At 30.5% G+C, this 27,343-nt stretch overlaps 2 protein-coding genes and 1 long non-coding RNA gene across 4 annotated transcripts; 2 read left to right on the top strand and 1 right to left on the bottom strand.

The window, feature by feature from the left end:
- Positions 1-8,241: 8,241 nt before the first annotated feature.
- LOC105802224 (polyadenylate-binding protein 2) lies at positions 8,242-12,738 on the bottom strand. 2 transcript variants are annotated; one of them, XM_012633729.2, is made up of 9 exons: positions 12,181-12,738; positions 11,038-11,156; positions 10,266-10,922; positions 10,067-10,144; positions 9,886-9,975; positions 9,541-9,678; positions 9,033-9,194; positions 8,747-8,935; positions 8,242-8,631 (listed from the first exon to the last, which is right to left on the bottom strand). In XM_012633729.2, the coding sequence occupies exons 1-9, from the start codon at positions 12,458-12,460 to the stop codon at positions 8,383-8,385; spliced, it is 1,962 nt and encodes a 653-aa protein (XP_012489183.1). In that variant the 5' UTR covers positions 12,461-12,738; the 3' UTR covers positions 8,242-8,382. The 2 variants fall into 2 exon arrangements, with proteins under 2 accessions (XP_012489183.1, XP_012489184.1); XM_012633730.2 differs by having other exon boundaries at positions 9,541-9,672.
- An 842-nt stretch (positions 12,739-13,580) lies between these two features.
- On the top strand, positions 13,581-15,316 carry LOC128034640 (uncharacterized). Its single transcript, XR_008190764.1, has 2 exons — positions 13,581-13,803; positions 14,442-15,316. It is a non-coding gene; the product is annotated as an uncharacterized LOC128034640 (long non-coding RNA).
- An 8,580-nt stretch (positions 15,317-23,896) lies between these two features.
- LOC105802227 (protein IRX15-LIKE) lies at positions 23,897-25,123 on the top strand. Its single transcript, XM_012633733.2, has one exon. The coding sequence runs from the start codon at positions 24,037-24,039 to the stop codon at positions 24,979-24,981; it is 945 nt and encodes a 314-aa protein (XP_012489187.1). The 5' UTR covers positions 23,897-24,036; the 3' UTR covers positions 24,982-25,123.
- Positions 25,124-27,343: the final 2,220 nt, after the last annotated feature.

The following is a 27,343-nucleotide window of genomic DNA, read 5'->3' as shown; positions in this document are numbered from 1 at the left end:
AAAATTATAAAGATATAATTTATTAAAATAATAAAATTATATTTTCTATAATAAAATTACAATTTAATTTCAGTTCTGTCTAAAAAATTTTTGATTTCGCCCTGGTCAAGGGTTAAATAGAAAAAAGGATAAAAATTATTAAAAAGTTTGAATTTGCATGAATGAGATAAAAGAGAACCGAAAAGGAGCAACCAATTTTGAAAAAGAAAAAGAAAAGGAAAAGAAAAAATAAAGTAAGCAAACAAACCTAATTTAGTATACATTTTAATTAAAATTGTTATTACGTATCACTCCAATATTTTCTATATAATAATCTACTTTTATAACAACTAAGTTTATTGTGAATTTTAAAATGCATCAAAAGACCTCAAAATTTTTCTAAAAGCAATTAAGCCCTGCTCTTATTAAAAATTAGAAAACAAAAAATAAAAAGTAATAAATTTTAGAAATAATATTAAATTTTAATAAAATATAAAATTTTAAATTTTATTAAAAATAGATTTTTTATAAAATTGTAAAAATAAATATATAATTGTAAAATTTTATAAAAATCATAAAAATTAACAACCCATGGTTTTTAATTAAAGTCATCACGTGTCGCAACACAATGTGACATTTGGCGAAAAATAATAAAAATAAAAATCAATAAAAGTTATAGAATAATTATAAAATGCTCCTTTTGGTACAATAATTTTTATAATTTTTTACTGAAATTTATATTTCTTTAGATTTTGTATAATTTTCTTACGACTTTATAAAATTTTATAATTTTTACATTTCCATATATTTTATATATTTTTTACGATTTTATAAAATTTTACAATTTCATATATATTTTACGATTTTTATATTTTTCCTAATTTTTAATAAATTTTTAGTGATTGAATTTTTTATTAAAATTTAATAATATTTATAGCTTTTATTGATTTTATTTTTATTATTTTTTCTAACTTTTAATAAAAGCATGGGCTTAGTTGCTTTTTTGAAAAAGTTTGAATGTCTTTTGATGCATTTGAAAGTTCAATTATCCAATTGAGTGCAAAAAAAAGAGAGGCTTAATTGCTTTTTTCAAAAGGGTTTGAGGGTATTTTTTTTATGCATTTTGAAAGTTCAAGTACCCAAATAAGTGCAAAAAAAAAAAGAGCTGGATTACTTTTTTTTGAAATTTTTTGAGGGTTTTTTTTGGCACCCTTGAGCCAAAAATAAATAAAATTTAGTTAAGAAATTATTTCAATAAATTGTTTAAAGATTACATAAAATCTATTAGTTCATATTTAATTAAAAGAAAATGCTCTTTAATAAAGGAAATTAATTTGTAAATTTTATTAAAGATAATTTTTAATTTTTAATTCAAAATTAAAAAATCAAATGTAATCTAAATATCAAATGCTATTATAAAAAAATAAATGCTGTTTTTTTTAAGCAAAATCAAATGTTATTATAAGTATATAACAACCATATTTCTATAGCATTCAAAATTTATGTTATAAAGAGGGTTAGATTATGAAGGTGTTTGGTAAATAGAGTTCTAGACATTTTTTAGCTGATTTGGGCACAAATGAAGGATTAGGTAGTCAGACCCTCTGATTGTAATGTTTGGATGAGCAACTTTTTTCTACGGTTGATTTGGAATGAGATACGTGGAATGACATATATGACTATGCTTGCTAAAAAATCACTCAATTTGTCACATACTCTCAAACCTAATAGAGGTGTGCCAGAATATCAGTAGCATCCATTCTCTAATTTTCACTTTCACCTTCAAAATCCAAAATAAATCTAAAAAAAAAAAACACTCTACTGTGAATCTACAAAAATCAATTGCCACGAGAAATTTTCAATTAAGTCCATTAGCCCATAAATATTTATGTACTCTTAATTTATTTTCAATTTACTCTTGTAAAGTTAATTTTTTATGTAACTTTATATTAATTGAAATATGCTACTTGACAATTTTATTCAGAGTGTGACATAATTACCACTAATTTACATACTAAAAACATGAGATAATTATCATTAAGAATATAGTTTACAATTATATTGATACACTATTAATATTTATCAATTTCCACAAGGTTAATATTTTCAAATAATGAACTTAAGAAATTTGTTTATTTAAAATTTTAAAAATATTCACTAATTAATTTTCATAACGGATGTTTTAGTTCTTTAGTAATAGTGTTTTATTTCAATAATTTCACCCAATAAAGACTAAAGTATTATAAGCAGATAAATACTTAACAATAAAATGAGTCATGCCCTTATTTGTCATTTTACATATTAACCTTTAGCTATTAGCTAAATTTTACCAAATACTTTTAAATAAATAATTAATGGAACCAGTTGGTTAAACCAACCACTGCAATCAACCATCAGCCATCAGTTAATTGCGAAATAGGACATGTATAATCTCATAACTTTTTTACTATGATGTATGATATAATTGGTTCTTACAATCGAAAAATATTATATCGCTATATGTATAATCTCATAACTTTGAGATTTAATGTTTATAATTTAATTCTCTAATTTTACAATGACATTAGTTAGCCCATATAATTAATATCCTTAACTAATTGAGTAAAATATTAAAATATTTTTCTTAAAAACATATTTATAACCAAAAATATATATATTAGAATGATAAGTTGAATAAGCATTTTTTAATGAAAATCCACATTAACATTTTAATTGAAATAATTAAAGATGATAATTATTCGTATTAATCAATAATATTATAAAAATAAAAGAATAAAATTATCTCATTTTAAAAATTGAATTTAAACAGAGGAAAGACATAGCTAATAAAAAGATTTGATATTTTAAAAAAAATTTAATTAATAAAGATATAATTTCAATTATTATAATTAAAATCATATAAAAAGATTGAAGCTCTGGGCATCCGCGTCTAAAACAGCATTCCAGTGGGGAAAAGGGAAAATATAAGCTGGCAAAATTAATTATATCCTGACAAAAGCAATCATTCACATTACATGGGTCGCCTCCGCTGGCTGTGCTCAATCCTATACACTTATGATGTCAATGAAATTTTATTTTATTTATAAAAAAAGTTTACTTAAGAAATGGACCAGGCTTTAGTTAAAATTCAAAGCCTGTAGAATTTAGGATTTATGTTTATTTTCTAAATTTTATATAAAAATATAAAACCTTTCATTATAAGTATTTGATAATTTCTTAATTAAATCAAGACTCGATTTATTAGCAACCATTTAATATATAATATAAATATTTATTATTTTTTCGTACAAAATTAAATTATAAATTAAAAGAGAAATACACAATTGATGTATCAATCAAAGACTTTAATTACTGTTCTATTATATTATTTATATATTTAATTGATGTATCAATTTGTTGTTATCAATTTAATTTTTTTTCTAATTTGGTACTTGAACTTGACTATTTTTTCTAATTTGGTACTTAATTTTTTTGTTCGGTTTGATACTTGAACTTGTCCAACGTTTTACAAATTACTCTTATATACTAACAATTTTTGACGAGGTAGTAAAGATAATCAATAAATGACCGACATGTGATGAGATGATATGATATTTTTTGCATTTTATATGTTCAATTGCTTTTAGTTCTATTTATTTAATTAATTTCTTTTAATTTGGATTTTAAAACTTTTTTCTTTTTAATATTAATTCATTAAATATAGTTCAATACTTAACTTTTTAACATGAATTTCCTCTAATACTGACAATATTTTTGTAGCGTAATAAAAAAAAATTAACACCATTAGCGTTTTACATAATTTGTATAATATTTAATAAAATTAGGTACCAAATTAAAAAAAATGTTAAGTTTAAATACCAAATATTATATTAAGCAAAAGAAGAAAGAAAATGGGTAGCTGCGGCGGATGGCTTCCAATGCAATTGGAATGGAGCCATTTTCCGGTACCTAACAATGATCGTTTTCATTACTTTTTTTTAATTATTATCAAAACGACAAGATAATGAATGAATCCATTCATTCATAAATCTCCAATATAATAAAATGAACATAAAATTACGTGTTTATTAATAATATATAATAAAATTTATTAACAAATTCTATCAGGGTCAAATTATTTAGTGTTATGGAAGGATATGATGTCATGATCCATTAAGTTAGACCAATTGAGGACAGAGTGCACATGCAACCATTATAATTTTCAGTTTCTTATCTCTGTAGCATTCATGTGAGAGTGTGAATATGTTTTAACATTTTATAACCTAAGATTTTTCCATTTATTTTCAATTTGGGACCAAACTTCGAAATATTTGTATTGCATTTTAGTGATATTGGGTAGACACGAGAGAAACACAATATCTCAACTCATTGCCGCAAGCTGCATGCATTGTCCTCCACAATATTGGATAATTATATATAGTCTTTTAACTCTTTTTTTTTTTTTTTGTGATAAGAAAAACAAAATACTATCTTTTATCACTTTGAAGAGTTTTTAATGGAGCAGTTGCTAAAATATTAACTCCCTTTATATCAACAATTATCATCTTTACAATCTAATCTGCAACAAGATTGATATGAACATTGTTGTCAATACAAGAGGACGTGGGCTCGAATACATTGAAGTGTATTATCTTCCTATTTATGGATTGGAGGAACTATGAATAATTTTAAATATTTTGCCACAAAGAATAAATATTATCAAAACCTATAATTAAATTATATATATAATGCTTTGAATCTGATCATATATATATATATATATGATATTCAAAAAATGGAGTGCCAAGTTTATGTTTTCCTTTGTGTGTGTTTGAATTATATTTCTTATGTTATTTTGCAGAGAAGGATTGAATCTTGGACTGTTGAGTTCTCATTTTATGTTATATTTTATATGATTTGTTACAATCATTTAATTTAGGAAAAAGATATCATATATTGTCCATGCTATTAAAATTTAATAAAACTAAAATATGTTTAAATAATAGAATTTTAAATGACCTAAAATAGATAATACCGATCTTTTTAATTGACCACACCACACAACAATACTGTACCAGTCGTGGACTGTGACCCATGGAAGTAGCTATTAAAGTAACTTTTGTACATATAAAATATAATAATAGTAGTAAAAATGTCTTCAATTATTATATATACCACTTTTAATTATTAATTTGTTATAAATTATAATGATCTGACCCACATAGAAATAAAAAGAAATCATTGAAACCTCAATTTCGCTTTTGTGTTGCATGGGTTTCCTTCATCTAGATAATCAAAAGAATTAATTGGAAAGTATATATTTATAAAATAATATTTTAATTAAAATAAATAAAGTAATAATAAAAATCATATTTTAATGTAAAATGGAGTGGTTGTGGAATAATTTTGAATTTCATACCTCTATTTTATGGAAATTAAAAGTTAATCCTTTTATTATCATAATTAATAAAATCATCAATTCAATAACTTATATGTAGAAAATTAAAAAAAATTAGTGATTCAAATTTATATGTTTTTATCAACAATTGGATTAGTTTTAATAATCTAAAAACATTTCTTAATTTGTCGTTTCTTTAGTTATGCATATGTAAAAGCGCATCTCGAGTCTATCATAAACTCATAACAAAAATTTAAATAATAAAATAAAAAATGGGACTAAATCTTAAATTTCATTGGACGTTACTATTAAATTTTTTAATAATTAATAATATTTAATTATAAGTATTTACTAAGTTTCGACTGCAAGAATCTACCACAAGACTCTGAGATGCGCTTTTACAGATGCATAACTTACTAAGCTTTACCAACTATATAACATAAGAACATCAAGAAGTATAATGAACAAAGACAATTAGGATGTCGAACCATTAAAGCTAAAGGTTTGTCTCAAAGCCTAACCAACCCAAAGACAAGCCATTATATGTAAAAGAAAGAAAGGAAAAAAAATTAAACCATTATAATATTTAATACAAAATTTGCATTTTCTACGTTTAATGAATATAACTTTATGTTTTTATTTCATAATATAAAAACTCTATGCTTATTTTAATTATTTTACTTAGAACTGGAGTTTTTTTTGAACACTAAAACTCTCGTTCTAATAAAATTAACTTAAAGATATTTAAAATTAAAAGTTTTATTTCATTTTAAAAATTTAGAGATTGTTTGTAATATTAATAACAAATTTAATATTTTCATACTCAAATCGTTTATCGGCGAATCAAAGGAAGTTTGATTTTATTTAAATATATTACACATAACCCACAACAATTTTGTTTTTATTTAAGATCTTGTTATACTAATCTAGAAAAAGACCCAAAGAAACTCACAGCCCAAAACCATCCAAGTTTTATGAAAAATCCTGTCGATGCACAATTAACCCTCAACAATAGTACTTGTCATAAATCAATGAACAGTGTCAGCGAGGTATAATCTTACCAAACCAAAAACATTCATCCAAGGCAATCACATGGAACGAAACCTTAGGGTGGGTTTGGATGGGCGATTGAGTGCTGTGCGGTGCGTTTAGCTTACTTTCTGTCTCACGCTACAATATTGCTACAGTATCTAATCTTTACACTAACCGCAGGTAAACACACCGCCCATCCAAACTCACCATTAATCTCGTACACTCTTGTACAATCGATAGCCTCAGAACAACCAAAAGGCCTTTATATAAATACTGTTGAACGTTACTACTACTTTGCAAGAGTCGCTCCATCACGTTTATTTGTTACTTCGAAGGGTGTCTTGACATACAAGTATTATTATCATGGGTCGTGATTAGAGGTGTTCATGGGCCGGGCTGGGTTCGGGCCGGGTCCAGAAAAAATTTCGGCCCGGCCCGAAATATGGGCCTAGAATTTTGCCCAGGCCCGGCCCGGGAAAAAATTCATAAGCCGGCCCGCCCGCCAGACCCATTTTTAAATAAATACCAAAATTTATTTTAAAAATTAAAATAAAATTAAAAAAGTATTTTAAAAATTTTAAAATTAAAAAATTAAAAAAGTATTTTAAAAAATTTTAAAATTAAAAAATTTAAAAAAGTATTTTAAAGTTAAAAATAAAATAAAAATATTTATTATTCGGTGGCGGGGGCAGAAAAAAAAAGTGGTTTTGAGGTCTGCCCGCTTTTTAATCGGGCCTCGTTTTTTGCCCAAGCCCATATTTCGGCTTATATTTTTACCCAAACCTCCCATATTTCTAAGGTTGGTAGTCGGGTGGGTTGCCTACCATGAACACCTCTAGTCGTGATCAGATCCCATGACCAAGTATTAAGAGCGTCTCATGACTTATTAAATGAGATTCATTTGACTCACTTGAACTGGTCGGATTTGAAGAATAAGTGACGAAACTCATCTACTTGAAGCCTTGGTGGCCCAATGAAACATTAGGGAAAATATTCTTAGAAGATATGTAGTTTGATAAGATTTGATTTTGTAATCTTGGAGATTGTGTAAATCCCTTAATTGTAGGTAGGCTTCGATCTCATCCGTCGATGTAACTCAATCTATATTGTCAGTTTCAAGGGGCTCAATTATAAATAGAGAGTAATATTGAGAGTATTTACTTAAACACCTTGTGTGCATTGTTTTTCTGTAGTTATTCTGTTATTTCGAGCTGTATTTTGATGCATTGTAGGAATTTTGTGAGAGTTAGGTTGACTTAAGCCCATTCGAAGTGAAAGAATTGCCTAAAGTCGCACGGATTATGAAACAATAGATCTAGTCTCATGACACTAACGCCTTCATAATTGATCTTTTATCATCTAGGTCCTTCTATCAATCCAGCCCAAGAACAGCTCCGTCCCCAAATCTCCTGAAAAAGAGTTGATAAATATATCCCTTACTAATAGTTTTAGTTTCATCTTTGCAAGTCGGCTAATTTAGTTTTAGTTTCATCTCCTAAGAAACTGATCTTAGGAGAACCCACTTACGAATAAAAATAAGCCACATCGTCATAGCGCAAATGGACGCAAACTTGGGCCTGCTATATAAAACATTAAATTGGGGCCTCCATTATTTTTCTCTATATTTAGGGCCAATCTTCTCTTGGTTTTCTTGGGTTCATTTTTCAGTTTATATCTCATTGGATTCAATTCAAAAAAGGGCTTTGGAGAAGAGAGAAGTTGGCTGATCTCCCCTTCTCCAATGCATATCCAAATACAGTCTTGAAATATGATTCTTTACAAATTCTTAATTGAAATCTTGAAATTTTGCTTGTGCCGAAATTGAAGTAACATAGATAATAAGACTAGAGAAATTTAAGAACCATGCAAATTGATTAACTAAAGCCAAGACCAAGAAAATCCAGTGAAGCAACTCCCAATGGGACAAAAACAAATCCACAAACTTATTTCACGGATCAAATAGTTGATGGGTATGCAACAGATGTATATTAAGCTCAAGAGACAAGGTTCTCATTTAGAGACAATGAGGTTAGCCGATCAGTTGCACTATTGGCTTGCTGTGGTTTAGGGCCAATATTCCTTAGAACTTCCATGGCCTCTGCAACTTTTGCTTTCAAAGCTTCTGGTGATTCTAGCAAGTGTAAAACCTCAGTCTGGTCCATCTCTAGAAGCATGCCCGTCACCTTGGCAGCATTATCATGCTCCAGCTGGTCTACAAGTGGGTATAGATTTTCTCCCAACAACTGCGCCCGAAAAATGTTGAAATAAACATTACCATGCTATTTTATCACTGGTAGTTGATTATGAATTAAAAAGTAATATTATCGATGCATTAATGCAATAAAGATTAGCACTTACCGTCCTCTGCTGTACAGTTGTTGCGTTTGCAAGAGCAGAAGCGAGAGCTCCAGTTGCCATGGGTTGTGAAAATGCAGCATCTCGGAATGGCATTCCTCCTACATTGTAAGGAACAGGAAGCACACGTCCAGGAACATCGGGCATGTTGCGACCTGGTGGATAACGATAGCCACGGCCCTTAGGAATCATCTGCAGGCAGTATCAGTACATAAATGTTGGAGTAAAAAATACAGGCAAAATGAGTAAGGTACGTTCAATTGCAGTTGTAAAAGGAAAACCCTTCGACCTGTGGCTGCATGAAGGGAAGTGGTTGATGTGTTTGTTGCATTGGGCCCCCTGCGGATCGTCTGCTTCCTTGGCGCTGATTCTGCTGCCCAGGCTGAAGCATTGGCATGAAAAAGTTTGGCATCATCCCAGGAACTAGTTGCTGCTGATATCCAAATCCAGGCTGTTATAAAATTACAGAAAATTAATTAGTTTATAGCATCCAAAAACATACCACAAAAGGATAGCATGAATTGTCATTGAATATCAAGCAGCACAGAGTAGTCACACTATAACACAATAAAAGGACGGCAGAAGTTACGAACTAATCTCAACAAAATCAGAGATGAATTATAAATTGTCACCCAAAAATAAGAGAAGTGAAAGAATAAACAATTGAAGTGCCTCCGGTGATAAATATATTCAAACAATCATCACATATGAACAGGCAGGAAAATTTTGAGACGCACCAAAAAACTGAAAAATCAACATAGAGTTAAGAACTAATCAACATAATCAAGTTGGATTACTTGGGGTGAAATCATAGCAGGAGGGCCTTGACCATAGAAGAGTTGCTGTCCAAAATGTGGAGCGCCAGGAGGATACATGGGCACCTGAGGGCCAACAGTAGGTCCCATTGCTCCAGGACGCATTTGAGAAAACTGTTCCTGTGCATAAACATAATATTATCATATATATTTACCATTCTTATTCCTTACTATGCTGGTTTTAACTCCGCATCCAGTATAAAACATAAAAATCTATACACAACAAAGAGTAATCGGCTCAATGACCTTTTTGTCATTTTCACTGGTAATACATGTGTATGCCACCTAGACACAATAGTTTAAGAAAGAAACTACTAAATCGAATACCTGCAATCTAGCTCTCCTTTCTTCTTTCCTCTGAGCAACTGCAACATAAAGTGGTTTGCTAACTACCATTTTACCATTCATCTCCATGAGCTAAAACACAGAACAAATGTTACGAACAATAGGAAAAGAAAAGATAAAATCTATTAAAGAACTTGGGAAAATGGGAACAGAAATATCTTACAGCTTGAGATGCTTCTTCAGCAGTTGAAAAGGCAACAAAGCCTGAGCCTCTACTTATGCCATTAGGGTCAAGCATAACCTGTTAAGCCCGATAGAGGGGGAGAAAGAGAGGGAAAGAAAAGGAAGCATATATCATGCATAAGTTTTTATGCTGCAAATTGACAAAACGGAATTTACTAATATTGAACCATGTTACAAACCTTGCACGAAGTGACTGTACCAAACTCTGAGAACAATTCCCTAAGCTTATCATCATTGATGCTATCATCCAGGTTTTTAACATATAAATTCAGTCCTGCAAATTTGTCTGCTGTTTCCTTTAAGGTCTGCTCATACTGCCCTTTCAGTTCCATCTCTCTTTCAGATTTCTTCTGAGCCTTCCCAACAAACCATTCTTTGTCATCAAACTTCTTTCCATTGAGAGAATCAACAGAACGAGCTGCATCATCAGGATTCTCAAAGTTGACAAATCCAAAACCTTTTGACTTTCCATCCACATCTCTCATAATCACAGCACTAGTTATAGGTCCATGTTCACTAAATACATTCTTTAAATCCTCATCAGTTGTTGACTCCGATAGATTCTTTACATAGACGTTGTTAAACTTTGCCTTGCCTATGGATGACTCTCTTTCTTGTTTACGAAGGAAGGGCCCAACAAAAACTTGTTTCTCATTAAGTAGCATACCATTGAGCTTATCAATTGCATTTTTGGCAGACTCCTCATTATCAAATTGCACAAACCCATATCCTTTTGACTGGCCAGTATTATCAGTGGCTATCTTGCAAGATAGAATATACCCAAACGTAGAGAATGTGTCATGCAGAGCTTTGTTGTCAATTGTCTTGTCCAAATTCTTTCAAGAAAAAGAGATGAAGAATCAGAATCAATCAGAAGATAAAAGAAAGTTAAGCATCTGATATAACAGGGTTCAAGAAAATATCTTCAGAGACATTGGAGAACAGAAGTACCTTGATAAAAATATTTCCTGCCCCAGTTCTTCGGACAGTAGGATCCCTGTTAGAATACATTACCCTAATTGGCTTGCCATTGAGAAGAGTGAAATTCAGTACCTCCAACGCCCGTGCAGCTGTCATGAACAATAAGACACACGGAAAGGTATCAGCTAACATGGATGTTCTTGTGGTGAATTAAATATATATATTTCCATTAGGTCCATGCAGATTAAAAGGATTAGAAGTAGAAAATTGATTGTTCAGCACACAGGATTGTCAGAAAGAATTGCAAAGTAAGCAAGGATGAGTAATGAAGCCACAAGCAATCAGGAAGAAACAAGTCGAGAACCAATACATATTCAGTTCTCCTCCCACAACACCTTATACTAATCACAATGATAAAAGAGATAAGACTATTGCTCTGCGGTCATCAGCTAATCATTAACTACTAAGAGAACATATGCAGATTGATATTGTAACACAGAACAAGGTTTACAACATTGTAACCAATTGAATGGCTATCAGTTCTAACAGCTTGTTCGGTTTCAAATTTGAGGGTAAGTCTCACTATCAAGCAAAACGCTCTCTTGTGCTATGTCAGAACCGAATTTCTGCCAACCATATATAATCCATCTTAAATCTCTTCCAACTTAGCCGGACCAAAACAGAAAGACAAGTTGGGGGGGGGGGGGGAATGTGAGGGACAATAGACCTACTAATTTCCAATATTCATTTTAATTCATCCTTTTTCTAAATTCTATCAAACACAATCGAACCATACTCCAAAATACAATAGCCACTAGTACCTAAAACTAACACATTTCGTTTCCCCAAGGCAGTACTTCAACAGAAGATTGTCCACAATACATATAACTTAAAAAGTTAAAACTAAATAAAGCATTCATCATCTTGCACCATGTTTTATAACTCTAAATCCATTTCAATGAATAATAATGAAGCAAAAACCATTTGTTTTGGTACAATAACATTCGTATAAGCTTTTGTAAACAATATCCATAAATTTTAATGATTCATTCATTTTCAGTGACGTGTCACATAATATTGCTTCTATTCTTATTATTATAATAATAAAAGCAACGAAATATGAAACAAACAAACAGAGAAATAAACCAAATCGTAACGAAATGCAAAGGTAACCTTCATGTGTGTTGCTGTAATTAACGTAACCATAACCAAGAGAGCGGCGGGTCCTCGAGTCTTTGCAAACCCTAAGCGAAACCACCGTTCCCAGTGGGCTAAACAAATCGTAAAGATGAGATTCGGTTACACTAAGATCAAGATCCCCGACATACAACGACGTAGTCACACTAACACCATTATTACTCGCCACCCCGTTCACAACCTGCTGCTGCTGTGGCGGCGGCGACGACGCCGCAGCCACCGGAGCCACCTCAGCTTGCACTTGAACCTCCGCCATTACCTCCGTCCGTTTCCTTTCGCTCTTTTTTGGGTTTTTTTTTTCTTCCGAGTTTTTTCTTCAAAAACTGACAGTGAAGGACGACGATAAAACAATAACACGAAAAAACCTGAATAAGTTTTTTAATTTCCTTTTAAAATTTTTTGGACAAAAATAAAATGAATATAAAACGGAAAATAATGCTGGTTTTCTTAAAAAAAATAAAAGGAAGAAAAAGAAGAGAAAATACAACGTTTTTGTTAAAAAGAAATTTTATTTTTAGCTTTTGGGCAGCACGAACGGCACCGCACAGGAATGGTAAGAGACAGGGAGATTATATACTAAAGGAAAGTAGGTGGGGCCTACAACTGTCTAACCCTAATTTTATTATTATTTTATTTGTTTGATGAGATCCTGACCGTTGATTATTTTATTATCCCTTTATGGGTCCCTTTCTGATTTAGTTCCCATGTGAGGCGCTTTGACACCTTTTTTTTCCCTTTTTGGGTAAACGCGAGGAGATTCTTTTGTCTATAATTAAAATTAATTATTAGTTTTTGATAAAAAAATTGGATCGAAAACAATTTCAAGAAATTAAAATTTTATTGCAACTTATTTGAATCATAATTAATCAAGTATATTTAATTTACTTCAGTTTCAGTTCAATATATTATTTAAAATGTGGTAATTGAATATTTTGGTGATGAATAATTTTAAGATTTTTATTGACAAATTTATTTATATGATTTGTTTAATAGATTAGTGTCGTTGTGAATCAAATTAAGAGAATGTTTTGTATTGATTTCTGTAGATTATAATATCCAAAAAACCTAGCTCTTTATTTTTTTCTCATAAGGGTAACCTTTTATATTATAAAAGAATTTCTTACATGGAATTTTGTTCAAGAATTATACTCTAATTTAAGAAAGAAAACTTTTTAAGAAACAAAATCAAAGGTAAATATTTTGGCGAGACTTTTTTTAAAATTATTTTTCCAATAAATTTACATTGTTACATTATTTCAACATGTAATTTAAAAAACTTTGATTTTTATTTTTAGAAAACATGTAATTTAAAATTTTATTAGTTTATATAAAACACTTAAAAATAAAAAATATCCATATTTAATATGTCCCGACATTCCCTCACCAAAAAAGACGGATTAAGAAGGGATTTAGTTCTCCGTACGGACTCCTTCTCCTTGACGCGCCTACGCGCCACTTCCACCTCCACCGCATGACTTGCCAGCTCACCTTTCGCCCCGTCCACCGCCTCCTATTTCTCTAATTCACTTTCACGCCGGCGCTGGTTCTTGCAGGTCATCCGCTTCCGTGGTGGCCGCTAGCACCGCCAATTCCGTTTCGGTTTGTAACCTTATCCATTCACTTTCTCTTGCTTTCCTTTATTGTTTGTTTCGTGAGAATTCTTTTGCTAATTTCACTTCTACGAATTACCGAGCAATTTCTAAAATTTTAAAATTTGTATCTGTTTCTTGTTAATGTTTCGATGCCTATTTGTTGTCAACTTAACCGAACGTAGTAATACCAATTCCAGAAACTGCTTTAGAAGCAAAACATGTTAGGGAGAGTTCTCTTTTACGCGCGTGAAATTTCGCAGTCTGATTCATTTATACCTGAATTTTCGCTTGTTAAGGTTTCAAAATCTCCACTGCCCTTGATTTGCTATAGTAAGCTACAAGCTTTCCGGTGAATTTAAACGATGCAAAAACAGTGATTAAATAGGCACTACGAATATTGCTTTCATTTGCTTTATTTTGATTGTTGTAAATTGAAATAGGATATAACCAATTTGCGTGCTAAGATTTGAATCTTTAAACAAATATAAAATTTATTCCAATAGATATTGAATTGAGATGTTTAGTTAATGAATTGGGATTTCTGATACTAGTTTAGAATTAATAAATATTTAAAATTGCAATAGTTAGAAATGATTCTACCTCGGAACATTTTGACAAGCATTGATGGTATTTTACCACCCTCAGATAAGGCAGGGAATGAAAGAATTGCATGGACTTGGACTGATAAGGGTTTGTTATCTACTTGGGACACTTAAAAAGGTTACTGCGGGTGTTGAATGGGGAGAGACAGATGCGGTTTTTGGAGTTAGTATGGAAATGTCAGGTACCCCAAAGAGTCAGGCAATGCCTTTGGCTTTTTCTCAGAGATCCATTACAGATTCAGGCTTGGGATGAAAGAGAGCCATTGTAATCGATGTGGCGTTGGAAGGGAAAATGGGCAAGAAGCGTTCGACTAAGATGCAGTGGACTACTTTTTATTCTGATCACAACAAGTGTTGGAGACCTCCTAGATCGGATTGGATTAAGTTAAATTCGGATGGCTTTGTTAATTTAGTAGCAGGAAACTCAGCTATCGAAGGGGTTGCTAAGGGACACAAATGGTGATTGGATTCTTTGGTTCTGTGACAGGATTGGGGTTTACCACCGTTTTTCAGGCAGAGGCTTCTGCGCTTCTTGAGGGACTTAGATTGGCATTGGCTTGGGACAAGGGTTACCGGAAGATGGAGGTGGAGAGAGACAATGCTCTTCTGATCCAGTTTATTTGCAGTGGCTATGCTTCAAGGAATAGACTGTCCGAACTACGACAAATCCAGGTGATGTACAGCAGGAATTGGCAATTAACTTCCAAACATATAAGCCGTGAACAGAATAGGACTGCCGATTTAATGACGAGACTTGGAAGGGCTACAACAAGTGGCTTATGCGTTTTTTATCAACCTCCCAGCGTTCTCGAGACTACACTGGAACAAGAAAGAGTTTAGGCTCGATTAAGCCTCTATTTCCAACCCCCAAAAAATTAATTTTGCTTTTAGAGTTTAAAAAGTTTTATTATCTAAAAATTATATCCGTATTTAAAATTGTTTGAAAATAAAATACAACAAATAATGAAACAAATTGTTAAAATTTAATTAATAAAAGCATGTTAAATATATATTTTATAAATGAAAAAAAATTAAATTGTGAACTAACTTAATTAAAAATATTATTAATATATAAAAAATAATCAAAAACCTCTCAATAAGAGGAAATTATTGTTATAACGCTACTTCATTTTGGACTCAGTTGGACCCTCCATTGGACTATACAAGTCCACTAAGTAGTATATCGGATAAGAGTCCTAACTTTCCTAGAAATAATTAAAGTATCAACATTGTAGGGGATTATCTCTTTTCCTAAAATCTTAATACCTTAAGCATTCATCTTGAATCCCTCTACTTGTCTGACTTTTGACCCTAGGATGGGTGAACCGACCACCACCACCACCATCCCCTCTACTCTTCTCTACTTCCATTAATATTGTGTATCAACACATATTATTCTATAAAAAAAATATTAAAATTAATAAGTCATATTATAATGAAAGATGCAAAATAGATACTTGAATATAATATACAAGGATACAATTATCTTATATTATAAATAAATACTTGAATAAGTGATATAATACTATTCAATAATTCTGCATTGCTCTACGTATAGTTCTTTTGTAAAAGGCTAACTACTCATAAATCTTCAATTCTTTAATGTACCAAGTTGCAAATAATAATTTGTTAGGGAAATTAAAAATATGTAACTAGTAGATATAATTTTAAAATATATTATTGTTAAAAATATTTAAACTTCATTTAAAATATATTTTATTTATTTTTAGAGAAAATATATTTTATGGATTGACTTAGGATTTAGATTTTTAAATTTCATATAAATTTTTTATTTTTAATAATGTTTTTAAATATTATTAATTTTATTTTAAAATCATTAATATTATTTATAAAAATTAAAATACATATAAATATTTAAAATTAAATGACTAATTAAATAATATTTAATTTTTATTTTAGTAGTATTTTTATTTTTAAAATTTTGTATAAAATTTAGAACATTTTAATAAAATTTTTAAACATTGTCATATTTTAATTTTTTAGAATTATGAAATCTTATAAAATCTAATATTTCATTCTGATATTATTTAAACACTATTAATTTTTAATTAAATAATTAAAAATATTTAATTTTAAAATTTTCTTTATATTATTATATTCTCTTTCTTTTTAACTTTTAGAAGTATTTGAAAAAATTAAATTTTTTAAAGGATAAATTATTTTGAATTATTTTTATTTAAAATTTTAATGATATATCTATAATTTGATTTTATTAAAAAACAAATTTAATGAATAATTAAAATATAAATATAAATATAAAAATGAGAAAGTGTCACATGTGTAAATTTAGTATGCACTTTGTTATATTAAATAAATAAATGAATAAGTTATATGATTTATAAATATTTAATAAAAATTTATAATATAAATGTAAATATTTTAATAATATAAACATGATTATTTATTTATATCCTTCTTAATTTCATTTATCCTTTCAAGCTCAAATATGTCACCATCCATGTTATTTATTACTAGGCATGTATAAAATAATATATTCACTGTAAGGTAAATTTTGGTTCTCAAATGCAATGCTTTGATAATTTTTCTTTAACAAATATAATTTATACTATGTTTGTATCATTAAAAATAATTTTTAAAACTTATATCTAAAAGGAATTTAAAATTGATTTTATTAGAAAATATTTAATTTTAAAAATTTAAATTTTTTTGATAAGTCATTTCTCGAAAATTGTTTTAAAGTGTTCCATAAATAAATTTATAATTATCACTTTATGTTGAAAATGTTTTAATTTTATTTTTAAAATTTTACATTTGAAATAAGAAATTTTATTTTAAAAATTAAAATATTCATAGTATTCTAATAATCTAAAACATTATATTTAAGATTAAAGTTATGAATTAAATAATTTTTAAAAATCAAGATACATAACAATATAAATATATTCAATATGTGTACAAAAAATAAATATATTCAGTATTTATTTTTTATTGACATAAATTTAATACTAATAAATTTTAGTACTGAAAATTTTAAGTTTGATAACCCCAAACTCCGTTGTGACGCAAGGTCACTGTGCATGTTAGCGACTGGCCCCTCCCTTCCCTTCCTCGCCCAGAGCCAGAGAACTGTGATTATAATCATGACCATGTTGACGGTGGCCCTACTAGCGGAAGTGGCGGTGGTGATGATGAGCTGCCTCAAGAGCATCAACTCTGGTTAGTTAGCACCAACTTCAATAGCCTTTATACAAACAGAAGCCGCCGACAAACCACCATCGAATGAGGCGCCACCAATTTCTCTCCTGCCAAACGGTCGAAAAAATTCAGCTTAGCCGACAGTCCACGTTGGTAAAAAACGGCCGTATCATAAGCTCTAGACGCCGCAACAGGTGTAGCACCGTTTACTCAAGTCCCCAACTTTCTCATCCTTATCAATTTGTACGGCCTTTCTATAGACTTCCTCGAACTCTCCCTTGAAGCAACCACTCCTTTCCATGTTTCCATGAATCCTAGTTTTTTCGACAAATTCTATGTTTCTCAGCTTTGGGCGCTCTTTTTTCTTAATCCCAATTCCTTACTCAATCAATCTATTTTATTATTATTATAGTGTGTTTGTAACCTTATCATCATATTCCTATAACCAATCCATGCAAAATAACCCGAAACAGACAACACAACCTAATAACGTACCGGAAAATTTTCTAAAATTTTTAAAATTTTAAACTAATAAAGGTAAAATTATATTTTGACCTTTTAAAAATAAAATGATAAAATTTTTACTATAATAAAAATTACAATTTAATTTTGACCTTTAAAAGCCCCTGCCAAAATATATGCCATTTCAGGAAGTAAGGATAGGAATTTTAATATTAAGGGTCTGTTTGATTGCCAGTAAAATGATTTTCATAAAATGATTTCTGGAAAATGTTTTACTTTTCTGTAAAATGATTTACTGGAAAATATTTTCTGGTGTTTGATTAAATCTGTGTAAAATATTTTCTCATGTGATTTCACGAATATATTTTTGGAAAAGTTGTTTTACATATATTAATATATATTAATAAATTTTATATTTTAAATTGTTTTTACATATATTACAATGATTTATTTATAATAATACTCAATTATTAAGCTAAAATATTAATCGTTATAAATTGAAAAAAAACTAATATCAAATAAATTATTTGTAATTGTGTTAAAAAAACAAGTATTGAATAATTAAAAAAATAAGTTACGGGAAAATCGATAAACAGAAGCAATTTTCTACCGGAAATGAAGGAAGGAATGAAGGAGGCGATAGAGAGGAGAGCACGGAAAATGTCTTACGGAAATTGAAAGGGTAAGACATTTTCCCTAAATAGAGAGGAGAGCACGGAAAATGTCTTACGGAAATTGAAAGGGTAAGACATTTTCCCTAAAATGTAACCCATTTTCCCTTGTTTTGGAGTTCATTTTCCAAATGGAAAATGTTTTCTACCAATCAAACGCTGGAAAAGTTGGAAATGATTTTCCGAAAAATCAATTCCATCAATCAAACAGACCCTAAACCTCTTTTGCGAGTCATGGTATAAACTAGGATTATTTTGTAATTTTAAAAATGAATACAAATGAGTAATAATTTCAATTGAACAAGCAGTAGCCTACACAATCCATTACATACTAAGTTTTCCAGCATCAGTATCATAATCAAATTTTAGTAGAAAACTAGTTGCTATTGGTTGGTCTTTAAATAAGTTAATTTCCACCCTCCAGAATTTTCAATAATTATTTAGGTCGAAAATTTTCAGACTCGTTCAAATTCTATGAAAGAAGGAAAGTTTTACTCCCGCAAGCCACATGTTAGGTTACTTAAGGCCAGTTCTTCATTACTTTTGAAAAGTGCTGTGGAAAAGTGCTTTTGAAAATTTTGAGTGTTTGTTATTGCTGTAAAAAAATGCTTTTGAGAAATAAAATGTCCATTTTAGACATGAGTTTATAAAATAACAAACAGTTATTTAAATAATGCTCAAATTAGTTAATATTATGATATTTTAGCAAAAATATAAAAATAATTTATTATAACTTATTGTTAATATTTTAATATATAATATTAATTTTAAATCTTTCTAAGTAATTAATATTAATTAATTATTAAATTTAATTAGAATTATAAACTATATTTAAATATTTAAATATAATAATTACATATTTGTAATTAAATATTGACATAATTGTATTATTTTAAAATTATTTTAATTTTTAATTAATGCTTTTAACACATTTGTATTATCGGATAAGAGTACCACATCTAACATAGTCATGCTTAATATTTTCATATATTTGAAAGACTATATCCCCATACCTATTCCAAATATATGCCGAAACATGTAATTTACAGTAAAACAAGAGTCTAGGTAGCATATATTACAGTTCTTAATATAATATATGATTACTATCAGTATGTTGTGCAATGATTGAAGCTTCATTCCATATCCCTCCAAAGCTTTTTTTTTATTGCTACATTACAAATGAAGCCAATAAATATAAGAGGGCAATCTTTTAAGATAAAAAAGAAACTGAAGCTTGAATACACAACGGAAATAATTTCTCGGCCTTTTTAAATCCATATGTTTGATGCGGTTCAACTTTGTGGTAGTTGTCTTGGAAGATGCTAACTGCAATTGGAGTGATGGAACTAACAACAGTTTTCAACCAGCTTGTTTAACCATCCGCTCACCTTCAAAACAAGTACTTGAAACTGTCCTACTATACATCATCATAGTAGAGCCCAAGATATCATCTCTGAATCCACATGCTTTGAAGAAGAACCTGAAATAAGCTATACATATCATGCTTTTCAAGAACAATTAATACAAATCATTTCATCAATGACCCTGCCAAAGTAACCTCATATATATGTATGTTATATATATATAAATATTTCAATCCCAACTTTCCATGTAACCAAGCCACTGGTGTAGTAGCAACTGAGAAATGACTTACGTTGCTTTCAAGTTTTGGTTGACACTAAGTCGAGGATTCAAACCTTAACAACCCCCTTTCCCTTGATTATCTCAAGTTTCTACATAACTTGTTTGCAACTAGTCTATATGATGATGTTTATTGAATGAGATAAACTACGCAGTTCAATGAACAAATGGAAGCACCTATCTAATAAAATTTAAGGCCCTTTTAGATTTGGTGTGAAGGTAGCAGAAGAAAGCCATTGAGTCAGATATCATAAAAACCAATCAGAAAGATGCCAGGCAATTGTAATACACCTGGCCAGCCTTTGTTAGAAGGACTTTGCAACACGTTTCAAAGCAAGAAAGAGAGGCGACATCTTGGTAAAACCAATAAAACCAGGGGATATAAACAGACTTCTCGAGGACAACATATAGGTTATGACATTTCAGACAATGACAAGAATTACCTCTCCTTTCGGAACAAAGAGCACTATGTCATAAATATCTCTACTTGTGAGCATTCGGAAGCAAAGGTAAGAACAAAATGTTAAACTCCTATATATAAGTTCAAGTAACTACTAGTATACATTTCACAAAATGCGAGTTAAGAATAAGGACTTAACAAGCTAATGTGATATCCATTGTGCGATTCGACTCGGACTCTCGAGGCATTTATTTTATATTAGACACTAAACTTGAATAAATGCTAGAACAAATAGAATTTACCTGCTATTCAATTATAAGAATTATGATTCTGAAGCAGGTGACATGATACTCATTTCTAGAAGAAACAGGTATGCATGCAAGCACTTGCTCTTGTTTAACACCAATACAATATTACAGTTGCATGCTTACATGAAACAGGCATATATGTCGAGGGAAAATTTGATAACACAACTACTTCAGTTAAAAGTTTCAGAATTAGTAGAAACATAAGAGTAACAAACCTTACAATTTTTTTAGCTATTATTGTCCCAACTCTCATGCCTTGTAAAGTAGGAACAACTTGGAATGCAGAAAACAACAACTATAAGAATATAAACAGAATGCCATTTACCTGAACCAAAGGAACTCAGAGTACCTTAGAAATTCTTCATATGAATCATTAAACTTGTTTTCTAAACTTCTCCAGTCATTGGGATGTAAAATTCATCAACCACCAAGAAAAATAACCCAGAACTACTTTTTCCTACATAAAATACTATTTACCTGCTTAAACTTGACAAAAAATGTTTTTATTACCATTACAAAGAATATGGTTTCATAGAAATATTCTAAATATAAACACATTGTTCAACCAACAAGAGATAAACATCACAAAAACTATGAAGGACATGGTCACTCAGATTTTTAATTCCAAAAAATTATAAACATGAAAACTTGAACAAAATGGCCAAATGAAATTGCAGAAAGATTATAGATAGAAAACTCAATATTTAATGTATACGACACAGACATTATCCCCATAATCATGGAAAAATTAGTAACGTAAATTCAATCATCAACCATAAAGCATAAAACCCTTTACTAACCAATAATTCAAGGACAAAAAGGAGTAAACTCAAAGAAACAGAAAAAATGAAGTGATACCCAGAATCGATGAGACACATGATGTGGTGAAGAAGAAGAAGAGGAAGAGGATGAGGAAACTCTGTTGGTGTTAGCATCAGAATTGAAATCCAAGAAGTTGGAATCAGCAGTAGAAGCAACCAGCGAAGAAACCCGCAAAGCCAGCGCCAACTGCAATTGGTAACTCTTTTCGGTCTGCCGCAAACTCACAGGCAGAGGGCAGAGGAACAAAGAACCAGCAGAAGGCAGAGATGAGGGCAAAGAATCGGCAGAGAGCAGAGAGCAAAGAAGGGCGTTCGTGTGTGGCTAAAAAAGTAAATGAACTAGCCCAAAAGCACTTTTTGGCTGAAAAGCTAAAATTTTTTACTTCTCCATCTGGCCAAAAACACTTCTCAGCTTCTGAGAATTTGCTAGCAAACGAAGGTTGTTCTTCATTGCTTTTCAAAGAAAAGCACTTTTCCAAGTAAAAGCCCATTTCTTAAGCAATGAAGAACACAGCCTTAGACTCTGATGCCGAATAAGAATCTTCAAGGTAGTAGCCGGTGAGAGTTGAGACAGCTTCGGAATCAGTCCCCAAGGAGGTCTACATTGGTTGTCGTGGAAAAAGCCTTGATGCTTGGTGGATGTCAGCAACACCATTGGCAACATTTTCAGGTAACTTTAAATTTTAATGAGCAATGAATTGATCTTCAACCTCTTCATAATGTTCCATCGATCGTAAATTAAGTGACCTAAATTCCAACGAATATACGCAATTAAGTAAAAATTAAATATTTCCGACTTAGATTTAATCCCAAATCTAAAGGTTTTTCTTATTTGTTATTATACTATATTTCATTAATGTTTATTTTCTTTTTTATGATATCTTCACTATACCTTTTCGAAAATGCCGTTCCATCTGCCCCATCTTCTTAAGCTAACTAATGCACTTCAAACATCTGACTTTTCTTACCTTGTTATGATTTTCATTTTGCTCGTGTTTTTTTTTTATTTTGAAAAAAAAACAACTTGTTTAAGAATATTTTTGTTCTTTAGAAGTATTTCTAAATTAACCCAAAATATTGATGTTGTTACATACCAACACAGTTTATTTTCGTATATAATACACATAATACGAATTAAATCAAAGACATAATATATTTTTAACATCTCTATTATGCCATACAACTAAAATCTTATTTATTTATTTATAAATATATTTATTACCTAATATTATTTATCTTCAATATCATAATTTGATAATAAACAAATCAAATTAAATTTAGAAATTTGCTTATCTATAAGTCTACCGTTGAGGCTAGCTTCTTAAACAAGTCTGAAAATTTTCAATCCAAATAATGATTGAAAACCAGAATATATAATCTGTTTGTTAGACGGCAGAACCTTTCCAAAGCAAAATTTCAATCATGCATATTTAACACTATCTTAAGGCCATGTTTCTGCAAATGGGAATCTCAAGCAGGTGAATTGTCAACTTCCATTGGTAGCTAATTATTTAAGAAATCCTATAAATATCATATTTAAAAATGATTTCGTGAAAATTAAATTAAGTAAAAGCGACATTTGGCTTGTAATTAGTTATTAGGTCACTACAATTAAGTCCCCCCTCCCTTCCCACTACCCCCTGCTCCAACCACCTTCTTTCACCATTCTTCAATATAATAAATGAATTCCAAGTTATTAAAGACCCTTCAAAAGAAAAAGAGAAAGAAAATACCTTGTATCAATAAAATAATGACCCATCATTAAATTTTAAAGATAACAAAATATTATTATACATTCATCTATATCTATTAATCTTTCTAATATGATTTATTAACATTCTGTTACCTTTCAAATTTAATGACGTGACCCTATTTTATTAATACCTCGTTCTAATATAATTTATTACCTTTATGATAAAAATCAACGTATACCTAACCAATTAGAATTGCATGGAAACAAAACCACCAACTTTAAAAGAAAAAAATGGCCTTTAAAGTTAAGTTTGGTTTCTAGAATATTATTATTAGGTTGTCCGAGATGTCACTGCATGTTGTGTATGTCTTTGTTTAAATCAAACATTTCTCATTGATTACCTTTGAAATAGATTTGAAAAAAGTCTTGCTTTTTTTCTTTTCACAGGTGAAAGTTCATTAGAAAATGAAGAACAATAACAGCAATACTAAGCTAATCCTCCTTCATCCCTATATCCAAAAACAAGGAAGTTCTAACAAATTATGGCTTCTTGCTTTCATTTCCTTCTTCACCATAGCTTTTCTTCTCACTCTTGTATACACCCGAGAGTCGACTACTGGTAAACCAACTGCCGCCGGGATCATAGCCGTGACAGGCGGTGGTGTTGGTGATGCTGCGCCATTGCCGACCACCGTTGTCAACACCCTTCTCCATTATGCTTCGAAATCCAACGACAGCTTCCACATGTCATATTCCGAGCTGAAGCCGATCTCCGATGTGCTCCGGAAACGCTCCTCGCCGTGTAATTTCCTTGTTTTCGGGCTAACTCCAGAAACCCTTCTCTGGAAATCACTGAACCACAACGGCCGCACGGTTTTCATCGAAGAAAACCGATACTACGCCGCTTATTTCGAAGAGATACATCCCGAAATCGATGTCTTCGACGTCCAATACACGACCAAGATGAATGAAACAAAGGAGCTCATAGCGTCCGCCAAAGAACAAATCCACAACGAATGTCGGCCGGTCCAAAACCTGTTGTTCTCAGATTGTAAGCTCGGAATCAACGATTTGCCGAACCACGTTTACGAAGTGGATTGGGATGTGATATTAATCGATGGGCCGAGAGGCAACGGACCAGAAAGTCCCGGCAGAATGCAACCGATCTTCACCGCTGGCGTGTTAGCGAGGAGCAAGAAAGGGGGCAGCCTTAAAACACATGTTTTCGTCCATGATTATTACAGAGATGTGGAACAGATGTCAGGGGATGAGTTTTTGTGTAGGGAAAACATGGTGGAACGCAATGATATGCTTGCCCATTTCATGGTCGAAAGAATGGAAGAGAATAGCTTCCAGTACTGTCGCAATAAGAACAATTCATCATCGTCAACAAAAGCTTCAGTTTCGTAGTCGTTGTTAATTCAAGTTCATGAAAAAGATAAATCTTTTGTACTATTTATCATCATTTGAAATTTGTGTGCGGGTAGGGGAAGCGTGATTGTAAAAAATAACTTTTTTTTTTGTCAATGAAAAAAAAGGTAAATTCATTTAATTTTTTAGTTTTAATTTGGATTCACGTTGGGTTCGTGTCTACCTCTCCCAATAATGTATGCTCGAGGTTCGAATCCTCTCTATTGATTCAAATGATGTACTTATGAGATAGGGATAGGAAAGGAAAAATAGAAGATTTCACATAGTGTTTTTGATCGAAAAATCGATCTGATTTATTTTGTTCCCCTCGCTTAATAAGAAAATGGATCAAATTCTATAGGATCAAACCTATGAGACTATTCTCTGACTTATCATTACATCCACACTTGTTGGTATTTAATCATAATTTTTAATTTTTTAGATGAATATTTGAATAATATATCAAAATACAATAAAAAATAAAATAGTGGGTAAAAGTATCATGGAGGTCCCTATACTAGGAGTTCAATTGCATTTTACCCTCTCTATTCATGAAATGGGCAAACTAGTCCCTATACATTAGATTAAAGAGCAAATTAGTACTTTCTGTTAAAACTTTCTTCCCTTTTTACTGTTAAAAACATGCGTGGTTGATGGAATAATCAGACAATATCATGTGACATGCCGCATGTGCCTTATGCAGATGTACAGGGACAAATTTTTAACAACAGAAATGAAGGAAAATTTTAACAAAAGGATTAGTTTGTTCTTTGATCTAATGTACATGGATTAATTTATTCATGTTTGGAGTAGAAAGAATAAAATACAATTTAATTCCTAATACAAGGACCTCCATGACCCTTTTATCAAAATATACAAATTATGAATATGCCGTCAAAGTTTAAGTGTATTTAGGGTAGGTGTACTACATCTTTAATTTGTATTAGTTGACATCTTTATTTATTCTCACAAGTTCAATTTATATACTTAAGTACAATTCAACCACTTTTTGAATTTAATAAGTACATGAAATTAGGATTAATATAAAAAATCATTTTCATTTTTTTTATATTTTGATTCTTTTGCATGCTTATTTCATGATTTATTAAACTCTAATATACTTTTGGCTAAAATAATAAAATAAATTTCAGAAACGTCAAATGAAGTAATTTTGAAATTATTTATTCCAGAGGTAAAGGAACAAATGTAATGAATAATTAATAACTATAAAATAATAGTTCTTTCAACGGCAATCATTATTATTGGCGGTTGTTGGTTAGATTAAAAATATGTAAACAATAAAATAGTTAATGAAAGAAAAAAATTAATATAAGAATTTATAAAACTAATTTCAGTAAAATTAAAAATAATGTCTGTTTGAATTCAAATATAGTTGAGAAGCTAGAGATAATTGATAGGATATTATAAAAAGTTTCGAGTAGATTAAATCAATGTGTAATCATTTTCTGACAAAGGTTGAGAAATGTGGAAGAGAAAATTTTGCAAAAAATTTAACAGAGACAACCATATACGTGCAGAAAGATTATTCAGTGACTTCGGGTAAAATTGATTTCACAAGAAAGTAATACCAAGTTTTATTGTCAAGCACTATCTTATTGGCCTTGTAGTAACCTTCTTGATGAGCCTTTTATGGAGGGATGGTATAACCTCTCGGAATATTTTATTTGGGGTGATACGTTGGAATGTTTGGATGCGTGGCAACAGGTTTATTTTTTATTGATGAAAATGTGTGTGGTGTACAATGTGGTTACATAGAGCTTTACTCGCACAAAACATCCATTCTACAGTATAAGAAAAGGTATTAGTCGGGTCTATTGGGTGCCTCCGCAAATTTGTTGGTTGTCTCCAGACCACCGATTGGCAAGGCTCTTCACTTTTTGGATAGAGGCGGAGTCAAAAACAGCAAGCAAACACGAGTGTGAAGTTTTAAGTTGATTCAATGATAAAATTGTAATTAGACTCTTCCTTAAATATAAAATTTGATTATAGCCTCTTTAAAAATGAAATTTTATAATTTAACCCCTAAACAAATATTAAAAATTTATATTAATACAATGATAAAATTATATTTTCAGCTCTTAAAAATTTATAATTCAAATTCGACCATATGGGACTCCAAAGGAAATTGGTTGGCTGGTTTATGTAGAAATATTGGAATTGGAACGGTATTGTGGGCTGAGATATGGCCAATATTTGATGGCATGCAGAAGCATGAGAGCAGGGACTAAAGACGGTCGTGGTCAGATGTAATAGCAATGCAACAGCTGATCTATTTCTCATTGGCCTTAAATCTGGAGTATAAATTAACTTCAACCATATTCTATATATCAACTCTTTGATC

This window comes from Gossypium raimondii, chromosome 11, assembly GCF_025698545.1.
Source record: "Gossypium raimondii isolate GPD5lz chromosome 11, ASM2569854v1, whole genome shotgun sequence".
Taxonomy (NCBI): domain Eukaryota; kingdom Viridiplantae; phylum Streptophyta; class Magnoliopsida; order Malvales; family Malvaceae; genus Gossypium; species Gossypium raimondii.
The sequence above is the reverse complement of the archived record's forward strand: the minus strand, read 5'-3'. Positions and strand labels throughout refer to the sequence as shown.